This window comes from Plodia interpunctella, chromosome 10 (genome assembly GCF_027563975.2).
Source record: "Plodia interpunctella isolate USDA-ARS_2022_Savannah chromosome 10, ilPloInte3.2, whole genome shotgun sequence".
Classification (NCBI taxonomy): Eukaryota; Metazoa; Arthropoda; class Insecta; order Lepidoptera; family Pyralidae; genus Plodia; species Plodia interpunctella.
Genome location: NC_071303.1, coordinates 6,474,433 through 6,499,604, shown reverse-complemented (window position 1 = coordinate 6,499,604; position 25,172 = coordinate 6,474,433). Strand labels below are relative to the sequence as shown.

The window sequence follows — 25,172 nt, the reverse complement described above, 5'->3', positions numbered from 1 at the left end:
TTACTAATATCTAGGACCAATATTTTTATGTGATAGCCAATTAAGTCGTCTTTGATCGTCTTTTCAACACGATTTAGGCCTCCTAAAAACGATGGGTGAAAGTTTGTATTAAAATCATGAAAAGACTTTCATAACACTAGATATGACACACGGGACCAGCACAGTTCTGCTTATGAACCAAAAGTAAACTCGAATACTAAAATTGTTGTAAATTATATACTTTTGGATACCTAATTACTTGCGCAAATTTTACATTGTATTTTATTAGTACTGGTAAAATGTGTCTACTAAGTGGACAGTCTCACATCAGGAAATTACAGTCATTTCCTTTGACGCGGTTGCTTTTTGCTTTTTTCCGTAGTAAAATTTGTACAGGATATTGACATCATGAATTGAGATAAATTAATTGACTTTTTGTACAAATATTTACACAAATTGTATTAAACTGGTATCGTTAAATGATAGGAAAACATCTTATCCATGTTATATTATGACAAAAATCAAAATGCCTATTTACAATTGGACTTAAGTAGGGCTTTGCTATAAACGCGAAATGGACTTAGACTTTACAGCGGCGTCAAATAGCAAATAATTGAATTAAAATAACAACAAATTTGATTTTTGATTTAGTCTTAGAGGGTTATGATTTATATAAAAGATAAAAATATTTTATTATAAATTCATCTATTTACTTCTTTTCATATAAATATTAAAATCAAACTGTGTCATTTAGGACCAATGACATAGATTTAGTTCGTCCCAAAGTAAGTTTGAAAATTAATTATAGGATACTAACTCAATTAACGATACTCGTACTTATTATACCTATTCTATTTGTTATGTATATTATTATATCTACATTACTATGTAAAAATATCTACAACCCACGTCGACATTCGACAGTCGACGAAACGATTAGACCAAAGAGATTAGGGTTCCGTAGCCAAATGGCAAAAACAGAACCCTTATAGATTTTGACTTTTAAATTTCATAAAATTACGCCATTTCTTTAAAATTAAATAACAGCAAATATACACATGTTGGCAACATCGTTCATCCAGCGCCATCTATCGTGCTGACGTAAGCGGTTGCCCCTACTCGGTGGTGAGGCGTGGCGAAACAAACGGCGCGGGCTCACTTTTGGTCTAACCGTGCAACGGACGACTTGCTCTTGACTCCCAATTATCAAAAATTGTTAAATCATTTAATTTAAATTAACGAATAAAAACTCATCTATTTTATTTTAAGTACGTTGTGTGATTTGATTAAAGGTTCGAATTAGATTATCGGTAAAAGGTTGTTCGCATTTTTGTTAATATATTTTGATTAGTTTGTATCGTGTAAAGTAATAACGTGGGAGTATATAGTAAATAAATAATATATATATTAATATACGTGTTGTTTTCATCAGAAGTGTGAATTTTTCTCCACGTCATGGGACGTCACGGACGTCGTCGTAAACGTGCCCGATCATCGTCGAGTAGCAACAGCACGGTGTGCTCGAGCTCTCGAACCCCGTCGCCTCCGCCTAGAAAGAAATCTAAGGTATCACGTCGAAAAGAAGCTAAAACTGTGAGTACCTTGAATAATATTATTCCCGAGTTTGACCCTTTAAACGACGACATTAATGCATGGCTTAGTATTATACAGACGTACGCTATGACTTTCGGTTGGTCCGATGAGACGATACGTTATCAAGCACTGAATAAGTTAAAAGGCTCGGGTAAAGTCTGGTACGACTCGTTGTTACGTACGGATAGTCAGTGGCCCACTTGGAAATGGAGCGAATGGCATCGCCGCTTAGCTGATAGTTTCCAAATTCGACGCAATATGTTCGAGCTATTAAAAGAAATTGTTAATAAAAAACCTTTAGAAAATCAGTCTTTGTACGAGTTCTATTTCGATATTAAATGTAAAATAGACAGACTGTCATTAAACTTTACGGAGCAGGATAAAATTTCTATTATTGTCGGGAGTATTGGAGATAGTAATATAGGAGCGTCTATTGAAGCTAGTAATTTTAAATCTTGCCATGATTTAGCTAGTTATCTTCATGGCCGCACTTTCAAATCAAAAAATACGAAAACTAATTTTAATACTACTCGCGACACTCAACTAAAATCTACTGACCTATTGAACAATTCTTCTCAACCTTCGACGAGTATACCCTCAAATAGTACAAATAAGGATGTAAACTCAAACAGTACACCTGAAACTAGCCAAAACGGCCCGGCACAGACTCGGAAAATTATTAAATGTTACTCATGTGGCGGAAATCATAAAAGAAATCAGTGTGATGTTAATAAATGTAATTTTTGTGGAAAAAGGGGACACCTTGAATCTGTCTGCCTTCGTAAAAAAAGTATAGGATTGATTAAACCGGAAGTAGAAGAAACCAAAGTTATTTCGTCTGATAATTCGCGGAATAAATTTGTTAAATTAATCCATATTGATAATTTCGCTCATGAGGCATTTATTGATACTGGAAGCAGCTGTTCTCTAGTTTCCGAATCTGTGGTGGAAAAATATTCCTTAAAAACGAATACCCTCCCTTCGCCAGTTTTGTTACAAGGATTTTCTAAAGATAATTCGAAATCTGTTAGCCAAAAGGTTACTGTCAGTTTGAAGGTAGACAATGTAATATTGTCAGATGTCGAACTTTATGTAATTGACGAACTCTTAAATTGTGATATCCTTATTGGCCGCAACATAACAGAGCGTAATGACTTAATATACTCCAGGGTCGGCACATCTTTTACATTTGACTATGCAAACACTTTTACTGAGTTTTGTAACACTATCGATGAGACTAAAATTGATACTGACACTAACTTAAGAGAATTAATTTGTTTATTTAAATTATACAGTAAGTGTGTTGCGTCAGATATCAAAGAGTTAGGAAAAGTTAACAACCATGAAATGGTTATTACCGTAACAGATTCTCGTCCGGTTCAATGCAGACCTTTTCGCTCCTCTCACGCAGACAGAAAAATTATTCGAGACATGGTATCAGATTTATTAGAAAATAAAATAATTCGCCAGAGTAATTCTCCTTACGCGAGCCCGGCTATACTTGTGAACAAAAAGAATGGTGAGAAAAGACTCTGCATTGATTACCGAGCTCTAAATAAAATAACTATTAAGGATAAATACCCAATGCCTAGAATCGAGGATCTTGTTGACAGATTACAGGGCTATAAATGTTTTACTAGTTTAGATTTAAAAAGTGGGTATTACCAAATACTTATGAGTTCACAGTCAATCGAGAAAACAGCATTTATTACGGAGGACGGTCATTACGAATTTTTGAGGCTTCCTTTTGGTTTGGCAAATGCACCATCCTGCTTTCAGCAGATGATGAATAAAGTGTTAGGTAATTTGAGGTTCGAAAATGTTATAGTCTACTTAGATGACGTTTATCTGGTTACGCAAACTGTCGAGGAAAACTTTATTTTATTGGAAAAAGTTTTAAAAATATTTATAAATAATGGGTTAACTTTGAACCTTAAGAAATGTCATTTCTTTAAGAGCGAGATAGAGTTCCTAGGTTACAAAATAAAGCTAAATTGCGTTATGCCAAATGAAGTCAAGGTGGAAGCAGTTAAGAATTTTCCGGTACCAAAAACGGTGCATCAGTTACGTCAATTCTTAGGACTTATTAATTACTTTCGCAAATTCATTAAAAATTGCGCCATCATTTCGGCACCTCTCACTAAGTTGCTAAAGAAAGATGTTCCCTGGTTATGGGATAGTGTACGCGATCAAGCATTTCAGTTTCTTAAAGCTAAATTAACTTCCAATAGTGTTTTATCGATCTTTGACCCCAACAAGGAAAGCATTTTGTATACAGACGCCAGTCGCGATGGCGTTGCGGGTATACTTGTTCAAGTTACTGACGAAGGAGAAAAACCCGTATATTACTATAGTCGTCAAACAACTGAGGATGAAAAGAAATATCACTCCTTTGAACTGGAGCTTCTAGCAATTGTAACTTCCCTTAAAAAATTTCGCCTTTATTTGTTAGGATCTCCATTTACCATTGTAACCGATTGTAACGCAGTCAGATACGCATTGACTAAAAAGGATATTATTCCCCGTGTTGCACGGTGGGTCCTCTCGACCCAAGAGTTTGTTTACGAAATCAAACATAGAGAAGGTACACGTATGCAGCATGTTGATGCCTTAAGTCGGAACCCGGTTCCTTCTGGTGAGAGATCGGAAAAAGAAATAATACTATCGATTACGGAAGGAGATTGGTTACTTTCGGTACAAGTACAAGACCTTGATATAGCAAATATAAAAAAAATTTTAGAGACAGGTGAAATAGATGATAATAAAAACATTTTTGACTCCTATGAACTTTTGGGCGGTAAAGTGTACAAAAGAACAGAACAGGGTCGTCGCTGGGTTGTACCAAAGAAGTGCATATGGCAAATAATAAAGTGCAACCACGATGATATTGGCCACTTCTCTGTCGATAAAACTCTAGAAAGGATAGGATCAAAGTATTGGTTTTCCCGTATGCGTCACATAGTAAAAAAATACATAAAAAACTGTTTGAACTGTATTTACTATAAAAACAAGGGTGGTCCTAAAGAAGGAGAATTGTACCCGTTGCCAAAATACGCCCAACCTTTTCATACCCTTCATGCGGACCATCTAGGCCCATTTGTTGAGACAGTAAACGGAAATAAATATTTGTTGGTTGTAGTAGATGCGTTCACAAAATTTGTATTTATCGAGGCAGTAAAGTCTACCAGAACATCTGACCTTTTAGAGCAGCTTGATAATATTACTAAAACGTTCGGTAATCCGAAAAGAATTATTTCGGATTCGGGTACGTGTTTCACTTCCAACGAATATAGGCAATATTGTGCAAATAAGAATATTCGAGCGCATATTGTGGCAACGGGTATGCCTCGTTCAAATGGACAGGTCGAGAGATTTAACAAGACAGTATTAGAATCATTAAAAACTATTGGAGCAAATACAACAGATAATAGATGGGATCAATACGTCAAAATCGTACAGCAGGGCCTAAATAGTACAATCCATAAGACAATAAACGCAATTCCTAGTGAGGTTCTATTAGGCTACCGTCTACGTACAGACAGCGATAGTTTAGAGCCTGAGCTTGATAACGGGTCTTTGGTGGACGTTACTAAGTTACGCGCATGTGTCGATAGTAATATTAAGGCCAGTGCAGTGTCCCAAAAACAAAGGTTTGATAAAACTCGGACAAAGGCAAAAGTATATGAGGAAGGAGATCTGGTTTTAGTCAAAATACAGAGTTTGACCAACGATGGTCAAAGTAGAAAACTTTTGCCAGTTTTTAAGGGTCCATTCAAGGTCAAGAGGGTCCTGGGAAACGATAGATACGAGGTGATGGATTTAAGGGGTTCAGAAAGAAGTTTTAAACCATATAATGGCGTCGCAGCTGCCGAAAACATGAAACGATGGATTCAAATTGATGATTGGAATTTGGAATAAATTAGAAAAGTCCGTGTTGGCAAGTCAAAGGTTGAAGGTATGTGATAATATTACTTTTTCATTATGTTCGGCTAAAATCCTGATAATTTTGTCACACGCAGCATTATTTTGTCAAACGAAGCATTTTACTAACAACTTTTCTGCGAGACTAGGCAAAGCCCTAATATTTTGTCATGTCTACTATGAATTGTAAACATAGTTTCGTGAACGCAACAGTATGTGCAATATGTGAATTCAGGAGACATCTTGGTATATTTAAGTGTAGCGAAATGCTCTTTAAATGCAAGTGATCCTCAGTAGTAATCCTTGGAACATCCTGGTCTCCTAAGTGTGGCATAGTCCCTTTAGGTGCAGGTGACCCTGGTGATACAAGATGTTGCATATGCTGTTGACTAGAAGAACTGTGTCTATTGCACCTTACATTCTAATGTCATATACAAATCTTAATGTTGTCTGATGTTTTTCCTTTTCAGTGCTTTGCCTAGACTCGTGGGGCGCCCGGGACAGTCGCCTGGCAGAATGGCCGTGTTGGCAACATCGTTCATCCAGCGCCATCTATCGTGCTGACGTAAGCGGTTGCCCCTACTCGGTGGTGAGGCGTGGCGAAACAAACGGCGCGGGCTCACTTTTGGTCTAACCGTGCAACGGACGACTTGCTCTTGACTCCCAATTATCAAAAATTGTTAAATCATTTAATTTAAATTAACGAATAAAAACTCATCTATTTTATTTTAAGTACGTTGTGTGATTTGATTAAAGGTTCGAATTAGATTATCGGTAAAAGGTTGTTCGCATTTTTGTTAATATATTTTGATTAGTTTGTATCGTGTAAAGTAATAACGTGGGAGTATATAGTAAATAAATAATATATATATTAATATACGTGTTGTTTTCACACATAAGTGTTTTTAAACAAGAATAAACGTATTTCCACAAGTATTGCCGTATTGCCACAAGTTTAAAAACGGAGTCTAAACTATTAAATACCGCAGGTGGATGTTTTACGATGAAGTTTAGTTTAATTATTTCATATAATATCACCTTAACTAATCTACTACCATCGTAAACCCCATATTGCTCGACACAATTTTTTTATAGTTTACATATTTTACATATTTAATTTATGCCAAAATATACAAATTGGCATGTCTTTTAGTTGAATTATTAATAAAATACAATTTAAAAATCAATATCTATGAAAATTACAAAACAAAAATCAATATTTTAATAAGTTTATTATAATTTGCACTAATAATAAAGGACTGAAAAAACAGCTAGGAACTATCAATATTGTTCTATCGTAATCTTCGTGATTGTACTAACATTTCAACTATTAATAAGATCATCATGGACCCCGCTGGGCTCTTCTTGTAATAAAACGTAGGTACCTATTGAAGGCACTCCATATCGCAGCGGGTGTTTGAAACTGTGGTTTTAATAATTATATATGCTTAACAGCCTCTTACGATGTATGTAAATGTTATTGTAATATTTTCTTACTTTTTTGAATCATAAATCAAATAACATTAAACTATCAAGATGATCAGTATTTCACCTCGCTAGTGGGAGAGGCATTAGCAAATTAACGAAGACATGAAGCTTTTTTTTAGTAATAGATATGTATCTTTTGTTTAAAGCTAAGAAGCTACAATTATAGTTTCAAATTAATTTATTTCGTATCTCCGTGTTGAAAGAATAATTGTGGACGGAAATACGAAAATAAACCAATGCGGCTGATGATTGTTGTGTCATGTAAATGCTATGTATGTTTTATAAAATTATTTATTTACTTAATTATCACATTGTTCTGTATGTTACGCCTCTAAAGCCTGAAGCAAGTCGCGGGTGGGCCTCGGCTTCATATGCTATGTTCTTGTTTGAATTTCATTGCAGAGTATTACACCCACTAACTCAGTACTGGTAAAATATTATTAGTGTATAGATTCTATTTCGACATTGCCTGACATTTTAAATATGGCATTACGAGTAAGTCCACCGTTTGTACATAATTTTTAGTAATTAGTGCATTAAAGTTTTAAATAATTACTATTGTTTTTTCTCAAAGATTACTCCAACCAAATATTGAAAAGATTAAAAGTAAATAAGAATTCCTTCTGGTTACAGGAACTCGGGAAGTGGGAATAAATGAAATGGAATCAAATGGCAGTTCCTCAGAAATCTCGGCGAGCCATCAGCACGCACGCTCACCAACTTAATTGGCAATTAGACGACTTGACTGGCGATCACTGTCCGTCGACAACGACCCCAATTCCCAGGAGACTAATTCATAACTGCTAGATTTAGTTGGTGACGCTGTCATAACGTCGTGCAAGTTTTAATTAACTAAGTATACTTTGCCTGGGATCTATATTTTTTTAGATAAAAATTAACCATATCATAAATATTGGACGCTAATTAATTGGCTAGTTAATATTAATATATTAATTTGCCAATCATATACAAATTATATACTTAGGTCTTATTTGTTTTAATCATTTATATGTAACCATTTGTTGTTATGCAGTTGAAATTTCGCGTGCAAAATGTTATAAGATCAGTCAGTTCAATCATATCAAAAATCTGTAAAACGAAATGTATAATTACAAATTCGCAGAATATAAATAAATATGATTTTATTCGAACAGTTTTTAATGCTACAATTAAAAGCAGAAAGCTGAAGAAAGTGCTATTTAATTGTTCAAATTTGTGCATTAGAATACATCTTAATGATGTATGGACTGCGGGTTACTTTCGCTGCGCGTGACAGACTGACATGCCGACGCTACACGCAAGTAATCATCGCAGCATTAGAATGTAATGATCGCAACATTACGTAGATGTAAGTTATCACGTTTTCCACATGAAATCACCAGCGACACCCGAGCGCCGCGCCCCGTCCTCTCGCCTCAAAGCATGATGCTTGACGTATTTCCTCTCCGTACAAATAAATTGACAAAATGTTCTTATTATTACTCTCTCTATCTCTCTCATATGAGATCTCATTTACCTGTTTCTTCCCAGCGGTTGAGCGTCGGAGCCCAGGGCCCGCTTTCCTACTTTTTTGCACGTTCGTCGGCATCTCTAGTTGTCAGACCATGTGTGCCTAGTGTTTTATAATTACTTTTGCTTATAAATATTTTTTATATTTACCTAGAATTATTAAGGAGAAAAATGTAATCTTACCATTAGAATATCATTAATTGTTTTGCCAGTATTTGTATAGGTATTGTCTGTTTGTCTATCGGCTAACTATCATGAATACTTAGACTACTGAATGACAATCCTTTCGTTTGGAACTACACACACGTACAGTATTGCATGTACCTACTTACTACATAATCAAGAAATATGTACCTTTTATTTTTGTCTCAAGAATGGATAAATTTTATATAACTAATTGTATGTAACTTCGATTTGATATGAAAGGATAATCACACACTCTTCTACAATACTTGTATGCATTCACAATATAAGTTTAATTATTATCTATTATGAAAGTTTACTATAGTAAAAGTATATACGATAAAAGTCCAGCAAATGGTTGAAGATATAAAAGTAACAAATTATTACAAGTGTTAGTGAAGGTTCTATCTACACTCTCCGCCCATTCACTTGTCAGTTAATTGGTTTGGAACACAAGTTTTATAGACCTATAATGTCTATACAGTGCAATAAAAGACGAAGTTAGCTTTATTGATTTTACGTTCAGTTATGATGCTTTCTTATCAAGTAAAAGAGACACGACGATTGCAATAAAATACATTTTAGTCTGACAAAGTATTTTTTTCTTAATAACCAACCTTCATTATATACTGAGTACATTTACAAATATGATAGAGTCAAGTAGGTTACATTTATAAAGTACAATGAAATCATTAAAACATGTAAATAAACAAATTGCTTCTAGCTTCCGTACAAAAGACATCAACGCACACGTGTCCAATTTTCTACTAAGTAATGAACAGTTCATTCATCATTCAGAGCTAAATTTCAGCAAAAATTGAAAAAAAAAAGCAACGCACGCGCCATCTTTTATCGAAACGGCCAAGTAACAAGTATAAAATGGAACCATAGACAAATTTGCATTTTTTACCTGTATCGTAAACGTGATAAGTATATAAACGTCCGCTTCCATTGTCATTACGCGGACGTGAAAACGCCGTCAAAGTCTTATTACTATGATTATCGCCCGGTAACCCACATCGCGATCAATGCAGACAGTTTAACTTGACTTTGAGAAAGCCGGGTATTCTTTAACTCGTGATCCCGTTGCATGATGTCCGATACGATATATAGGCCGAGTCAACTGTCAGTGGTTACATTTTTTTATTTATACGTCAGAGCAAATTATAAGAAGATTGGGGGTTTATCAGTTTTATTTTTTCACATAAGGCACTTTATTCGTTCATGATTTTGTGTGACATGCAAGTCGGTTCAATTATTTTTTAATATAAAAGATTAAATATAGCTGCACTGAAATTTCGAGATAAAAACTAGGTTACTTTTGTCTGTGCTATTACAGGTTATATTCTGTAAACTAAATTTGATATGTTATTGAGTAACCAACATCCTTACATACACAGTCACATCCTAACCTTCTGGAATAGTGGGATAGATAACCAGTAATTTGTCTCCAAGTTTTTATCGCTTAATGATGAGTTGACTTAACGTAATGAAGTCTAATGCAACCTTCTGATGCACTAAACACGCACAATATACCCTCTAATTAACACGAGGCAAGCGACTTTCGACCTAACTGCATTTGTTACAGAGTCTGTATTAATGAGCAGTTGCATGTGAAACGTTGTGGCAATTAGAATAAACAATGCACCTGACTTTAATACTGGAACTCCAGGATTTGCGCCAACCTTATGAATGCCAGATAGATTCCCGCAGCGAACATATACGAAACCTCGTGAGCCGAAAAGATTAGACAAGTGAGAGAAAGATTTTATAATGTAAAACACATTATTAAATCTTTCTCTCACTTGAGCGTTTTCCCAATTTCTTCCTGAGTACTTGAGTATCATAGCCCAGCCAGAATCCTACTTTTTCATCTCTACTTACCACGGTATGCTTAGTTGTCAGACTATATTAGCACGCATAACATCCTTGAAGACGTTAAGCACTTCTTAGGTTTGACCCTTAGGGCCAGGGCCAGGAAACGATTTGTTCCCTATTTGTTCCTTAAGTAATCCACAGCATTCGCAGCGCCGCGAGTCTATCTAGCGCTTTAAAAGTAAATGTAGATTTGTGGTCGCGAAGGTATTTTTATCGTGAATCGCTAATTTGGTCGTTGCTGCATTAGAATTATGGAGCAATATCGCGAAGGGCGTTCCAAGCGGTGAACTTGCGGTGCGCCATTGTTGCACTGTTATCTTAGATGTATGTCAGTCTGTCAGTGTAATATGATCGTTGTAATGCGACACCGCGGTGATGGCAGCGGATGGGTATTGTTTGTCCGTTTATCATTGTCGTAGTTGAGACATAAAACATGGAGAGTACAGTGAATAAGTAGACATGTAGTGCTAAATCGTATCACTAACATCGAGACTAATTCGAGATATCCAACTTAGGTAACTATTGCAATGGTCATCTATTCTATTCACATAAGTATACTTTATACTGCCAATCAGAGGCAAGTAGAATACCTACATAAGTAATATGCATCATTACACCTCATGCTTGTAATGAAGCGAATGAAGCTCTTAGGTTATTTCCAGTTATGAATTCAGTAAAAGTTAAAGACACACATGCATTTTAATATTTGCTTCAATTTTAAATATATAATCGCCACCGTAGAGCAATATGATGTTGATGGTGATTTCATCACTATGTTACGTAGGCACTAGGTAAATAAATAAAAAGGAATTCACTGTCTAAATACTAGAGGAAAACGTAATGAGACCAAGGCGAAGGTGAAGTCGGGTCGATTGTTACTTAATTGCTTATCATTTCGTTTTTATACACCAGTTAGCTCTAATTAATATCGATTTATCCGGAGATCATTCTTTTAACGTGCGCTTCACTGCTCCACAATCGATCGACCTACCGGCACAGTTTGCGCGATACAAAGGTAGTCAATTTATCGGGCTTCAATTTCTCTGACAATGGATATTGGTATCTTTAGAATCGCCGGCAAACAAAGCTGCAATTTCCCAATGCATTAAGTAAACCCGCGATTCCGTGCTCTCGATGTTTCAGCTTTCACGGGAAGTAGGCGCAAGCGCAGGTCTCTCTTTCTACACCTCGTCCGATCAATTTGTTGCGTTCTATTTGTAATTCGGCTTTAAGAAATGAATTTGAGCGTGAATAAGGCTTGCAACTTATAGTATATATTTTATTCCACACAAGCCTTTGCCAGCGGTTTCGCCCGCGTTATTATACCCTCCTTAACAGATATAATCTTGTAAATAACGTTCTAGATAATTCTTAGAATCGTAAGGTAATGTAGGTTAGGTATACCCTGATACCACGTATAAATGCTATAAGAATTATGGCTTTTATTTTTGCATCGAAATTGTATAAAATAGTTCTGTCAATTTTATTGTCTGTGTTTCTAATAAATCTTAGTATTGACTATTGAGAAAATGGTGTTATTCCTTTATTAAGTCTCACTTGAGCTTGGCTTAAATATATTGGTAATTTACATGTCTATGACAGCACAGGAAAAACTGCATATTAACTTCTACCTACATATTACATTGGGTACCACCTTAAGCTGCACAAATAGGTAGGTACATTATATATGGAGTCATTGGGTGATGAGAAACTAGCCTAAATAATTTACTACCTAATCTAAAGCAAACTTTTAACAAATGTGCTTTTACTTAATGTGTAGAAGTAAAAGCTATTAGACGACAACATAAATTCATTAAAACTGAAAGTCAAAGCTAAATGAGAAACATTAAGGTTTCCAGTAATTGCCTCATAAATAACCTAGTTACCCACATTTATTGTTAACATTCCAACGAAAACTGTGTCCTGTTGTCATACTTTCGGAGCAGCGCATTGACTCCACGCGCTCTGCATCGTGATTTTGGTCTTGACATTCAACCGAGACGTCTGTTTACTACATCATTGGGTCATTAACGCGCATGACTGTTTGAGAAGTTTGTGTGCACCGACTGGAATTCATTCTGTACTTACTTTCTTTCCATTTCTTAATAAAGCCGCTTTCTTTAAAAAATATTTAAACTTTTTGGATAGTTTCTGCCCATCTGCGCGTGAAATCTAGCATAATATGAGATAATTTAACACGGCAACGGAAGTCATAACATTTCTTGTTGACCTACAAGCCGATTTGAACTTACATCTCACAATTACTTATAAACAGACATCAGAGAGACGGTAGAGACTCCGAATGACGAACGGTAACTCTTAACAAAAACTCGACGCATGCGCCGGTGCTGGCGCTGACCCCACAAATAAATTATCTAACTGTTTGTTATTTAATTTTGGACCCGAAAAATCTCAACAAAGGTCTTCATTCTGACGGGTTGCATTCAATTTCCAATAAGATATAAACATGATCGGCAGCTTGGTTATTTTCTTTAGTAGATCAGTGTAGCAATCAAAATGAAACTATTGTTGTTAAACCCAGTTACAGAAGCCGCTTATAAGCAACTCAATCTGTTCGGAAGTCATGTTGTAGAGAAAAAATCATATTTCAGTGGCTTTTCTTTGATCGTTGTACAATAGACACGTATGGTCTCAACATGATTGTGGAGTGGACGTAAACTCGCGAGTTTCGCTTCGCTGCGCGAGCCACAAAAGAATGATCCTAAGTGGAACAAGCTCATCGCAAGGGACAATGGAAATCCTGTCAAGCTGTTACAATGCGTACAGTAAAGAATCTCTCTATTGCTCAGTTTTGCAATATTAATATATAATGGTATTGTACAAGCCACAAATTATTATATAATATATATTGTCAAATCTATAAATTGCCGCTAGGGAAACAACCTCTCAGCACCTGACACAATAACGAACTATTTATTAAACGATAGGTTCGGTAAAGCAAGGGCAGAAGTAATTAAATAAATGCTGGATAAACAGTTGAAAGCAAATGTTGATGTTAATGATGACTAATTAGTGAATGCTCTGACACCCAGGTGGAAACAGTAACAGAACAGGTGTAATAGTTATCCGGCAGGAAGTGAAGCGTGGCACTCTGTCTACACCCATGCAAATTAGACCTTGCACTCTTCGTCACTTACAACGAATAGGAAACCGTCAACCATCCCCAAGCCAATTTAATATCCACACTGCTGGGCACTGGTCTTACTAATGGATAAGATGATGCCACAACCACACCCGACCATCTGGAAACCATCCAACTTGTCATATTTCATTTCATATTCCTTGGCAAAAATAGTCCAGTAGGTAGAGGAAAAAACTTTCGCTAAAGATTTACAGGCACACATACCTATCGTTATTCTTTGACAGGATCGTCGAGATGTAAACAATATTCACTTTTCGAAAAATAATTTATTCACATAACTAAACGCGACATGAATCATCTTAACCTTTAAATACTTACATTAAACAACACCGATATGATACCATAGATAAAATATTATCTATAGCTTGCCTACTCGTGCCGCTCTCTTTCAAGTTTCATTCATCATTGTAGGTTCCTCATTTCTTTTCCAAGAAATTCTATGTTCTCAAGAACTCCGCGATTGTTTTATACTTAGATGAAGATACTTAATCCAATTAACGTATTTGCTGAACAGAGTGAAATAAAAGAAGGTTTACCGAGTGAGCAGGAAGTAAACAGATTTAAACGAGCTAATTATTCTGATTTTCCTCTTGTGCGCTGATAAACTGTCGAACGAAACACGAAGACGCCAAGTTTAAAGATTTTACTATTTATTTATATAAATAATAGAGTAGAAATCAAATTAAATAAATTCCTTTTTTTTTTCAATTTCAACAAAACATGCTTTAATAAAACCATTTATTTACCCAAGTAAGGCGAAACATTTTAAGTTGTTACAAATTATACACGGTGCTTTTGATAGCATCAGTAATTAAGCTTTCATCAAAGCAGATATTTCCAAATGTGAAAACATGTTTTTGCAAAAAATCATCTGTACTCGAGAAACTGCTGTTCTGCTCCAGTTGCGCGCACGCCGGTCGTTGTCGCCGGCCTTAGAGTAACTATAGCTATTAAATCAATAGAGCGCGCATGTGGCTCGCACGTAAAGGATGCGGCTACTTTGCAACAGTAGTTAAAATATTACAAGTATACTTGTTTTATTTACAACAAAACAAGCATACTTTTATCTTTGTTAAATTAATTGATACTTTTATTTTGATTCATGATAAATAAAAATAAACCTCTATGATAAAGAAAAATAAAGTTTACTATTTAGTTGCTAAAATTACAATGTGTCAATATAGAAAAGAGGTGTTAAGTTATATAGAGAGGCAAGCAAAAATGTTTTAATCGCATTCAAATACCTCTATATTAGGTAATACCAATATCGGGTAATAATGAGACAAAACCTACGCTTTTCAGCAATTAAGATGGAAATTCGGCGTTTGTTGCTAAAATACATAGGTAGTGAATTTATAATGCGGCACGTAGCATTGATTGTCAAGTCAGGAAAAGAATCAACAGATTTTCCTCATTGATCGGCAGCAGACAGAGATATTGCTGACAAAAAGCACGTCACATCAAGTGCGGATGTCATTCAACTCGCGATAGGAAATTTAAACTTTTTTAATTACTATGCTGTTGGTATTTACAGAAAAATGTACTTATTTCCCCCTAATCAGCATTCATCGGATGCAGCTAGCGTATACGAACAACAAAAACATCCCTCCGAAGAAATAGTAGTACATTTCCTATTATACAAACACCATGCAGGGATGTTTTGTGCGCCACAATTAACTGTAACCTTTGTTTCTGTTTACGGAAATCAATAGACGTGAGATAACGGAGAAAGCCGCGCTGTAACACGTCCTAGAAACAAAGAGGTTAGGATAAGATAGTTTGAATATGCTCACCGCTTGGGCACACTAATCCTCCTCTGCCGGAACAGGTGGTCCATTGTCTCTGAGATCCTCTTTGTTTTCCACTATGCTCGGACTCTCCCACGCAAATAGAGGAAATTACGGACTTTCACTAGATCTTGAGTGTTCGAGCTTGGCACAGTTCAGAGATATGTCTTTGATTGCACAACACTGACAGTCACACAGTAGTCCACATAAACGTCTCTATAAGCGATGTTGTAGCATACTAGACTCGGCTATAAAATTTTAATATCTCATGTGGGAAAGCCATCGCAAGAAACTGTTGCATGCAGTTAGTACTTGAAAACAATTTGTTACGGTTATTATCGAGATGATAGGTAAAAGTTTCCCTCGATATCGTGTTTTATCCCCTAAATTTGCATTTTGTCACGTTGTAAAATTGTGTCACGAAGTTGTTTACTGGCTCAAATAATATACATAATTTGAAATTTGGTAGGTAAATATATATAATTTAACAACTTTTCTATAAAATAATATCAATCATTTTATAATAATGGTAGAATAAACATACTTCATACACAAAAATATAAACCCTAAAAATATTACGCTCCTTGAGAAGTTATATAGAAAGTTTTAAAAACAGCGCTGTTTGTATATATTCTTTACCTGAAAGATGATTTAATCAAATGCTTATTGGTTCAGAAATACATAACTATGATGTAACATCTGTGCAGTGCAGCTATAACAGAGATGGTTATGATAATTGTGACCCTCGTTTTGGCAACGATTACACTCATCCGGAGAAAGTGCCGGCGTGCTATACTCTGCGCTGACAGACAGACAATCTCGCCTCAGGAATTATTGCTGTTTAATCTGCAAATTCATATGTCACCTTTGCCCCTATGCTCATTCAAACTAATAAACGTTTCCTTGTTGGCTTTCATTTCACAACTTATTTCTTTAAAGTTTTAAATGTTAAAATTGCCTTGGCGGTGTACGTGAGACTAAATTTATACCGGTACTTAGTCACTGGAGCAGTGTTTATGAAAATTACAAAACAGTGACGGAAAATGCCATTTTTATCTGAGACCAGTTTCACTGCACCTAAGTTCCAACCCTAAAGCAAAGTGTCCTACCGCACAGATATACCCCATTAAATTGATCTACAATTTTTATAATTATGTGCCTATTGAAGGAAACCGATATAACTCTTGCGAGGTCTTTATGTAAGTACTTGTTTTGATTTATAGATAGGTGAAAGTAAATATAAACTCGTAATATTACGATTATTGCTACTCAAATAAATTATTAATCAGTTTACAAATGTTAAATTAATAAATTAATGTTTTTAAAGTATGTAAATGGATTACATATGTAGGTAACTACCTACATATTATATAAAGGCAACCCGAAAATAGAACAAACTTATACTGCACTGCACAGAATTTGATAGGACAACAAACTAACGCGGCTGCTGCGGTTCCGCTCCAGATTCGTGAAATAAATTATGTTATCATATATTATGTTATCATCTAATAATTTATTGTTGAAATGTCCAAGTTCGTAGATAACACGTGAGGCAAAAAAAAAGAAACACCACTGCCCCGAAACCTTGACAGTCCCAAAATTCTCGTGTGTGTGTAGGTATGTCGATGGTAAAAGTACTTTAACTTATTTCAGTCGTATTTTTTCATTTGTTTTTTTCACTGGATAGCCCGCATTTTTTTTAAACTTGTGTTTAATTAACTACTTGTAATTAGACAAAAATTACACAAGTCGTATATTTATAACATTTTTCTATTTATTTACAAATACGGCACTAGCGACGACCAACGAAGAGGTAATAATTCACAGATAATTTTATTATTTATTGAATAGGTACTAAATATTAATTTTAACAAAAATGCCATTTTAAAACTATATTTAGGTACCTACCCCATTTGTTTCGTTATATAAAGATCTTGTAATGTCTTTTGATTTTTACCTACACATACATTAAATATCTCTGTAATTAAATTGAAATACATTTTTTTTTTATAAATTACCTAAGTAATTAATATTGTACCTAATGTATGAAGATATTAATCTGTAAATTGTGAATTTAAACGTTAAATTGAATATAGGTACTTACTTGGTTAAATTTATTTAAAACATTAAGAGTTTATTTATTTATTTAGCAATTTATGTACACGAAACAAAATAAAAAGTGGAATAATAGAACATAGGTACTGCTTATTTCTTCTCTTCCAGCAGACCCGAGTTTAATTCAGATGACAATAATAATATTATAGACTATTGTCTATAATTGTTGTTACTTGGTACTTATATATTTATAAGTACCAAGTAACAACAATTAATTTAAAACTGTACTCAGTTGTAATTTAACAAAAAATAAATATATAACGTGTGTGTTTCACACAAAAATACCCCAAGATAACATCTGCATTCCGAACTAGTTCATTTTGTAATAAAAGTTATTTATATAGCAGAAAAACTATGTTAAAAACTACAAAAAAAATATTATAATCACCACAATCACCTGAAATATATTCCCACATGAGACAATTAATCCAAAATGTTCACAATATATGATTATTTTAAACTTTTGCGCGCGCGTGTCTATATCGTGCGTGAAAAGAGACACGGGTGCGGCGCGCAGCCGTTCGACGGAGCGCTCAATCACTGACTGTGGACCATCTCATCCACCGCTGACGGGGTAGTGCGGAAGGAAAAGTTACTTTCAGAGATCGATTCTCATTTCATGATGTCACTCATCTCATGTCTATCTAAAAGATAAGTAACGTCTTGTTTGTGTGTGATAGTGCTGCGGTTAGATAGGTTAAAGAATTTAAGATGCAGCGATAACGGACCGAAAATTTCCCAGTAATTTAGATCCATTAGGATTTCATTCTACTCATAGCCAAAATTTTACTCACAATGTACTTAGTACAAATACATTAGTCAATTTAAATACATTAGGCAGTCAATCTATACACACATATAAAACTCTTGCATTACTGAGTGAGTGACTGACTGACAGACAACGTACAGCCGAAACTACTGGGCGTAGGAAGCTGAAATTTGGTGTGTAGGTTTCCTAGGACAATGTAAGGAAGCAGTAATAAGGGATTTCCTGAAATTCCCACGAAAATTTTTTCTCACATAGGAAGTTGTGGGCCAAAGCTAGTAAAAATATAAAGCTATCATTTATGTACGACTTTGTAGGTGTCACGACTTTTATGATTAGGTTAGGTTAGGACCTAATCCTTGACTTTTAAAACATATCTAATTTCCCTGTACCTATACGGATGGATGGACTTTTTGGAATGGAATAGTTAACGGTCAACAAGTCATTATTCACGTAACGATATATTATAATTACAGACATATAGACAAACATGCATCCGCAGCCCCAACTGCTATTATTTTCTCGTTAGATGCTCGCATATAAACGTGATTGCACGCTTTCAATCGAATTCACCACACATCAAGAAATACTAATCAAAGCTACCCATTTTAACTAGATTTCGCTACGGTAGGTACCTACTTATGTAGATCACATATTTAAAAAAATATATTTGGATAATCTTATCGTCTGTCAATGGATAAATCATAATAGCAATTTAACTGCGCTGTGAAAATATATACTCGTTGGAAAGCGAACCCACGACCGCATGGGTATAGTAAGGTGCAGTTCATATTTGGTCGAATAACCTCGCTGTAAATTAAATAGATTAGTTAATGAAAATTGACTTAACACATATTCTTAACTAATCTAAAGAGACAGGATATGAAATAAAAAAGATAGGATATGAAATAAAATCACATTATAAGAATTTTAAGTATGTATTGTACCTACAAAAGACTAGCAAAGTGAATGTCATTGATTAAAAATCGATTAATATTATATCGGTAACAAACAATCATACACTGGTGTCCGTTTATAAATAATGCTATCTTATCTCTAGTCATACATGCAGGTATAGAGCCAACGCCTTAATTCAAAGAATGGGGATTTACCGAAAATAGCGAAATTTCTAAGATATAGGTACTTTTATTCCAAATACTGGGATAACAAAAACTGATGTTTTATTAAAACAAAGTACTTAGACATTAGACAAACTGCGTACAACTTCAGAAGTTGTCCAATATCAAAGTAGCGTAACGAAAATAAATAAAGTAAAAAGTGTACAAATGAAGTTGCGACAAGTGTGAATTGGAACTCGAGTGTGTTTACGAATACATGTAAAATACACTATAAGTTGGCTCTCATAATATGTATTCGCTTGGAAGTACTAATTTCATGGTAGATAGGTTGAAGCCACCAAAACAATATTCACATCCCAATTATCGTAGTAGGGTCGGATCGGGTCGGCGAAATGTTTTCATCTATTTCCGACATGACCCTGACGCGGATCCTTGAAAGTGATTGATTTTTTCGCTTATTCCAATATGATTAATTAGATTATTCTCTATGTACTTACTTAATTACAAGTTTGAGTCGATACATTTATACATCACATTACATTTACACATCAATAATATCGACGATATAACTTAGACGCAGAATATGTGTAGAACTTGCGGAACTAGCTCAGCAAAACTAACGTGTAGCTATAAACACATTGTATTTACAATTAATGTTGTAAATGGCCGAGCAAGCGAAGCGAGCGAGTCGAACGTTCTACTTGGGGCAAAAATATTTGTATGTATGTATGTTTGTAACGCGATAACTTTCGAACCGTTGGTCTGATTTTGATGAAATTTAAAAGGTATGTAGGGTATGCCAATAGAATTTTTAAGTTCGTGGGGTATCAAAATCGGTTCAGTCGTTTAAGAATTATTCACAATTTTGTAAAAAAATATTATTTGCGAGGTCTAAGTTCGCGGCGAAAAACTAGTTATATAAATTTACATTCCCGAAATTACGGATTGAATACAAACGATCCGATATGTAGACATAATAAATATAATTTAATTACCTAAAACTACGTAGGAATAAAACATTAAACCCAGAGACATAAGGTATCACAGTACAAAATTACAAGCAACATGTTAGAGTCCATAATGACAATTTCTTAAGAAAATAATTTTGAAAACCTATAAATAATTGTAAATTTGTATAAATTATAAAATCCTAAAATTGTCCCTTTAGGTATATATGCTTAATTACACTGCTAGGGTTTATTTAGACTTGAATCGGTTGTCTGTTTTTAGAAAACCATGAATGGATGGTAATTAACTGTTTGTTGGCTCAATATTCAGGTTACTAAGAACTAAAATGCAACTATTTCACATCAAGCTAGGCAGGCTCTAAGTTATTACAAGATATCGATGTTAGACCTTCACAGGGCCTTGGGGAGATGTAATTTTGCCCCAGCCGATGTAAAAGAAAATAGTGGAATAAGAATAAATAATTCCAATTTGTGGACCTTGTTCAGGGCAGAACCTCTTATGGCTAGGCATGTCGTCTGTGGCCCGCTCGGGATGGTTCAGCCCCAGCTCCCCATTACCATAGCACCCGATAAGCCTGGTGTTGGGAAACGCGTCTCGGAAGAAGTTTTGTTCGACATCGTGTTTCTGGTCGCGCCCGATACAGGATAGCTTCAACACTATGCTGTGCTCAAAACGTGGTACTTTATTCGAGAACTGAAATATAACATTGATCTTGTCAAGTGTAAAATTAAATATTTATTTCCCATCTCTCATTCTATCGTTACATGTTAGAATCTGCAATAAATATTTATGAATTCATCAGAGAACACCTAAATCAACTACCTCAGGAATATGGTCGAGAGCTCGCGCGTTATTGGGGCCTTATTTAATAGCAAAATAGATTATAGGTGATAACATTTAATTGCAAGCGACATTTTCAATTGAAAGACTAAATATTGAATTACTTTTAGTTGATAAAATCAATCAAGTAATGCGAATTTTTTATCTTGTTTTCACAGAAGAGGATTATTATTATCTTACTTAATGATAAAGTAAAGCTCCTAAACTTTGGGAGGTTTATCATTAAAAACGTAAAATAGATGTGATAAAATATTTAACATACCTCAGTTATTGTCTTCTGTATTTTCGCCTTGGTAGAATCTGATGATTCTATAACTAGAGAAAACACCTCAAAGTTATTCTTCTCAGACTGATCCAGCTCGCTGATCTTGGGCAAAGTAAACATTCCAATAGAAATTAAGTTCTCACTCACAAAATCTGTACCATCATTCACACGGTCTATCACATGGTCAATATCAGTTGGTCCAAACATTGTGTCTTCAACTATACAACCTCCTAAAGCATAAGGAGTGTCTGGTTGCCTGAAAAATAATAGTTTGCCAGTTGAATATTTCGGTAAGAAACTTGAATATAGTCAAAATATTTTTAATAATTGATAAGAAAATAATAATTTATTGGACCTAATTTATTAATGTCTTAAATGTGAGTATGAGAAATTGTAGACTAAAAAGTAACAAAATATTATTTGAAATACAAAATGTCAAAAGCATTATTGTAATAAAGCATACTTACAATTCCCTAAAATGATTTAAGTAATAGAAATCTTCAGCAGACTGCAAGAGGAAGTTTTCAGTGACAAAAACAAGTATGCCTTTGAAAATTCTATTGCTGCCAATTTCATTGACAACATTGTAGAAATCCCGCTGCATATTACGGTTAGATTTTATGTTGATGACATGGAATTTGACATCAGGGATGACTGGTATAAAGAGTCCTCCAAGAAATGGGAATGGCTTTCTAAACATAGAACGTAAAATTGTATGGATGTGCGTGGGAGAGTTCTGCAAGGGTAAGTATGACAAGTAACCTGCCCTCACTGTCAACATACAGTGTTTTGGAGCACACACATAATGTTGCACCAAATCAATACCTGAAAAACAAATTCATAGTTAAGTTCTATACCATAATATATTAAGAATTTCAAGTATAATGAAACTAAAAGTAATTTGAAAAATAGAACTGAAATGTCTTACAACAATGTTTTTGGCCACAAACTTTTGAGCATCGAAGTGGAATCATAGTGTTACAGGAAGCAGGAGGGACCTGATAGCTTCTGAAGTTCCATGGATGTACTTGTTCTGAGGACACTTGGGAACAACTACTTGATATGCTGAGTCCGGTTGTATTTGCAAATGAGAACACTACAAGAGGTTCAGAGTCAAAAGTATAAGATTTCTTGAGCATAAAAGTCTTGAAATCAACCACAAAGTCAGCAGGGCATAGCTGCTCCCGCTGCAGAGCAAAGATAGCAGAGTTCCATGTAGAACAAACATGCTTGCATATAATTTTCTCCTGCCATGACAAATTACTTAAAATCATCTTTGCGATAATATAATTATTGATCACATTATCTACTAAAGTAGTATTGCAAGTTATTGCTTCTGCATCTCGCAATAGTTCCCTATTTTCTAAGTTTGCAGCAATATGTTCTTGTAAAGGTACCTTGACACATTCTACTATATCTTCTTCACTTGAACTTACTTCTTCACTGGTTTCATCATATGAACTTGAAGAACTTTGACTTTCACTATTGTCTGCCATTGTAATTAAATTTCTGTCACAATTTGGTCGTCTGCAGATCTATGTAGTGGATCTCCTTTCAAAAGTGAAAGTATGAAGCAATACAAATATATAAAAAAGAAAATTAGGTAGTGACCAATGTAAATCATTACATCTCGCAGATGTTTCTTCAATTGGCCACGGTTGTGGATTTCAGCTGGATCATAGGCGCCAAGATTTCCTCGAGGTACAGTAAAATATTCGAATGATAACCATATAAACATAGGCAAGTTCAATATGAAGAGAACAATTTGTCCATGTAACAATAGTGTAAATGTTACAAACGTGTGTGCGATGTATTTAGGGAGCAACCAATAGTTTAACTTATCACAACACTCTTGTGCATTTAAATAGTCACACTCCAAGTCAGAAAGAGTGATAATATAGTACACCAAAAGAAACAATATACCACCGCTATCGATTAATGAAAGAGAAAACAATAATGTTTCAGCTAATATCATACCTATAATTTGATAACGTTATCTTATAATAGGTATTGTTTTTTTTATTGATTCGCGAAATATTCACTAGACCAAAATATTTAATTTTACCCAAAATCTTCAGAAATGCAGAAAAACAAGTAACTAGCTTGTTTGCTTCTTTGATGGTTTGAGACTGTGTGATTATTTGATTTGATTGACGGCTGACTAACTTGACATTGACAATAACTTTAGTTAGAAAAAGTTTTTTTATTACAAGAAAAACGTAGGTAGGTATCGTGTTATATAAATGTAATAGGTACAATGTTTTTATATCTGTGATATAATAGGGAGTGTTGGAGAGCATACTGTAGAAATGAAACTCGAACTGTAGTAGAAAATCAGACTATATTTTGACAGATTTACACGGCTTTTTATTACCAAAATTAACATTTGAATAGTATAAGAAATGATGATAACCAATCACAAATTGCGATTATTTTACGCCGATTGCCGCCAGGGGTCCACTGCATAAATATGTTCGATCTGTCTCAACGCTCACAGAAATGCAGTGACGGCCGTTTGGCGCAGGCGTGAGAATCTTGTTTATAACGCCGTGTCGTCATCTCATGCTTGTAGAAATCGCTACAGGAGTATTCGTGCGCATTTATCCCGCCAGAGTGCAGCACTTTATGGTAACTAAACAAAAGTTTATTTTACAGTACTTTATTAATCCTTTCATGATGTAAGCATTCGTCTGCGAAAATATACATAACTGTAGCATATTAGGGTGCCGTAATATTGGGAAAAATCATTTTCCATAAGATAAAAAAACTTCGAAAACTATGGGATACGCCTCACGCTAAACGGTGGAAAAAAATCTCGGAACACTTCACACGAGAAGCTTTTTAAAATATGGACTTCATACAGGTCAGATCTTCAGTCAAAATCAAGTTTATATCAGTTTATGACCACAGTTGACCAAATAATGCAGAACATAACCTAAAACAGTGTTATTATTTTCAGGATAACCCACTAAATCCTTCCTTTTTCCTTAAAACTCGCATCACGATTGCGTAGAAGGTATTTTGGTCGTAAATCTACAACAATATTGAAAATTGGCGCCTCCATTGGAAATGTTTGTGTACCTTAGTTGTACCAGTAGCGCCATCTACGCTGAGCTTTGCGTAATATGCCCTATTCTACACAGCTGCATAACATATGCTTAGATGTCTGTGTTATTCCCAGGGATTTTTAATACTATTATATATACACTCGTGAGTCATCAAAGAGTAAAGTATAGGGTTTTAGGGTAATTAACTAGTATACACTTAGTCAGCTTAGTACGTTTTTGTGTCACCTTTATATATTACTGGAAATTATAAGTGTTCCAATCAAAAGAATACCACTGAGCAGAGTTTCCGAGATATTTGCGATTTAGTGAAAAAGGGTGGAAAATTGGCATTTGCGACTTTAATGCAACATGCTTTCTTTCGTCTCTAAATCATGTGCTCAACGTGAGAAAATTGCATTTATTATCTAGATAATATTTTGCATTTATTATCTAGAGTACTAGAACTCTAGCTATGTATTATAACTTTCAATATCTTTCAATATTCTCGCGCGGGCAACCCTAGAGATTGGACGTCAAAAAATCAGCTGTGCAATAAATAATCTAAAATATCGTTAAATATTGCAAATTAA

At 34.8% G+C, this 25,172-nt stretch overlaps 2 protein-coding genes across 10 annotated transcripts in view; both read right to left on the bottom strand.

The window, feature by feature from the left end:
* Positions 1–18,178, bottom strand: part of pip (pipe) — a 63,082-nt gene extending 44,904 nt beyond the window's left edge. Inside the window, exons 1-2 of one of the 5 annotated variants that reach the window (XM_053750288.2) lie at positions 18,005–18,178; positions 15,508–15,749 (exon numbers count right to left, since the gene is read on the bottom strand). In XM_053750288.2, the coding sequence (XP_053606263.1) occupies positions 15,508–15,551 (44 nt within the window). In that variant the 5' untranslated portion in view covers positions 15,552–15,749; positions 18,005–18,178. Of the gene's footprint in view, positions 1–15,507; positions 15,813–18,004 lie in introns of all 5 variants that reach the window. The other 4 variants (XM_053750285.2, XM_053750287.2, XM_053750286.2 and 1 more) reach the window with 4 other exon arrangements.
* A 1,126-nt stretch (positions 18,179–19,304) lies between these two features.
* LOC128673012 (uncharacterized) lies at positions 19,305–23,698 on the bottom strand. 5 transcript variants are annotated; one of them, XM_053750587.2, is made up of 4 exons: positions 22,464–23,698; positions 22,003–22,360; positions 21,533–21,791; positions 19,305–21,123 (listed from the first exon to the last, which is right to left on the bottom strand). In XM_053750587.2, exons 1-4 carry the CDS (start codon positions 23,029–23,031, stop codon positions 20,812–20,814), a joined length of 1,497 nt encoding a protein of 498 aa, XP_053606562.1. In that variant the 5' UTR covers positions 23,032–23,698; the 3' UTR covers positions 19,305–20,811. The 5 variants fall into 5 exon arrangements, 3 of the variants coding, with proteins under 3 accessions (XP_053606562.1, XP_064292271.1, XP_053606563.1); XM_064436201.1 differs by having other exon boundaries at positions 22,972–23,670; XM_053750588.2 differs by having other exon boundaries at positions 22,933–23,631.
* Between the last annotated feature and the right edge of the window lie 1,474 nt (positions 23,699–25,172).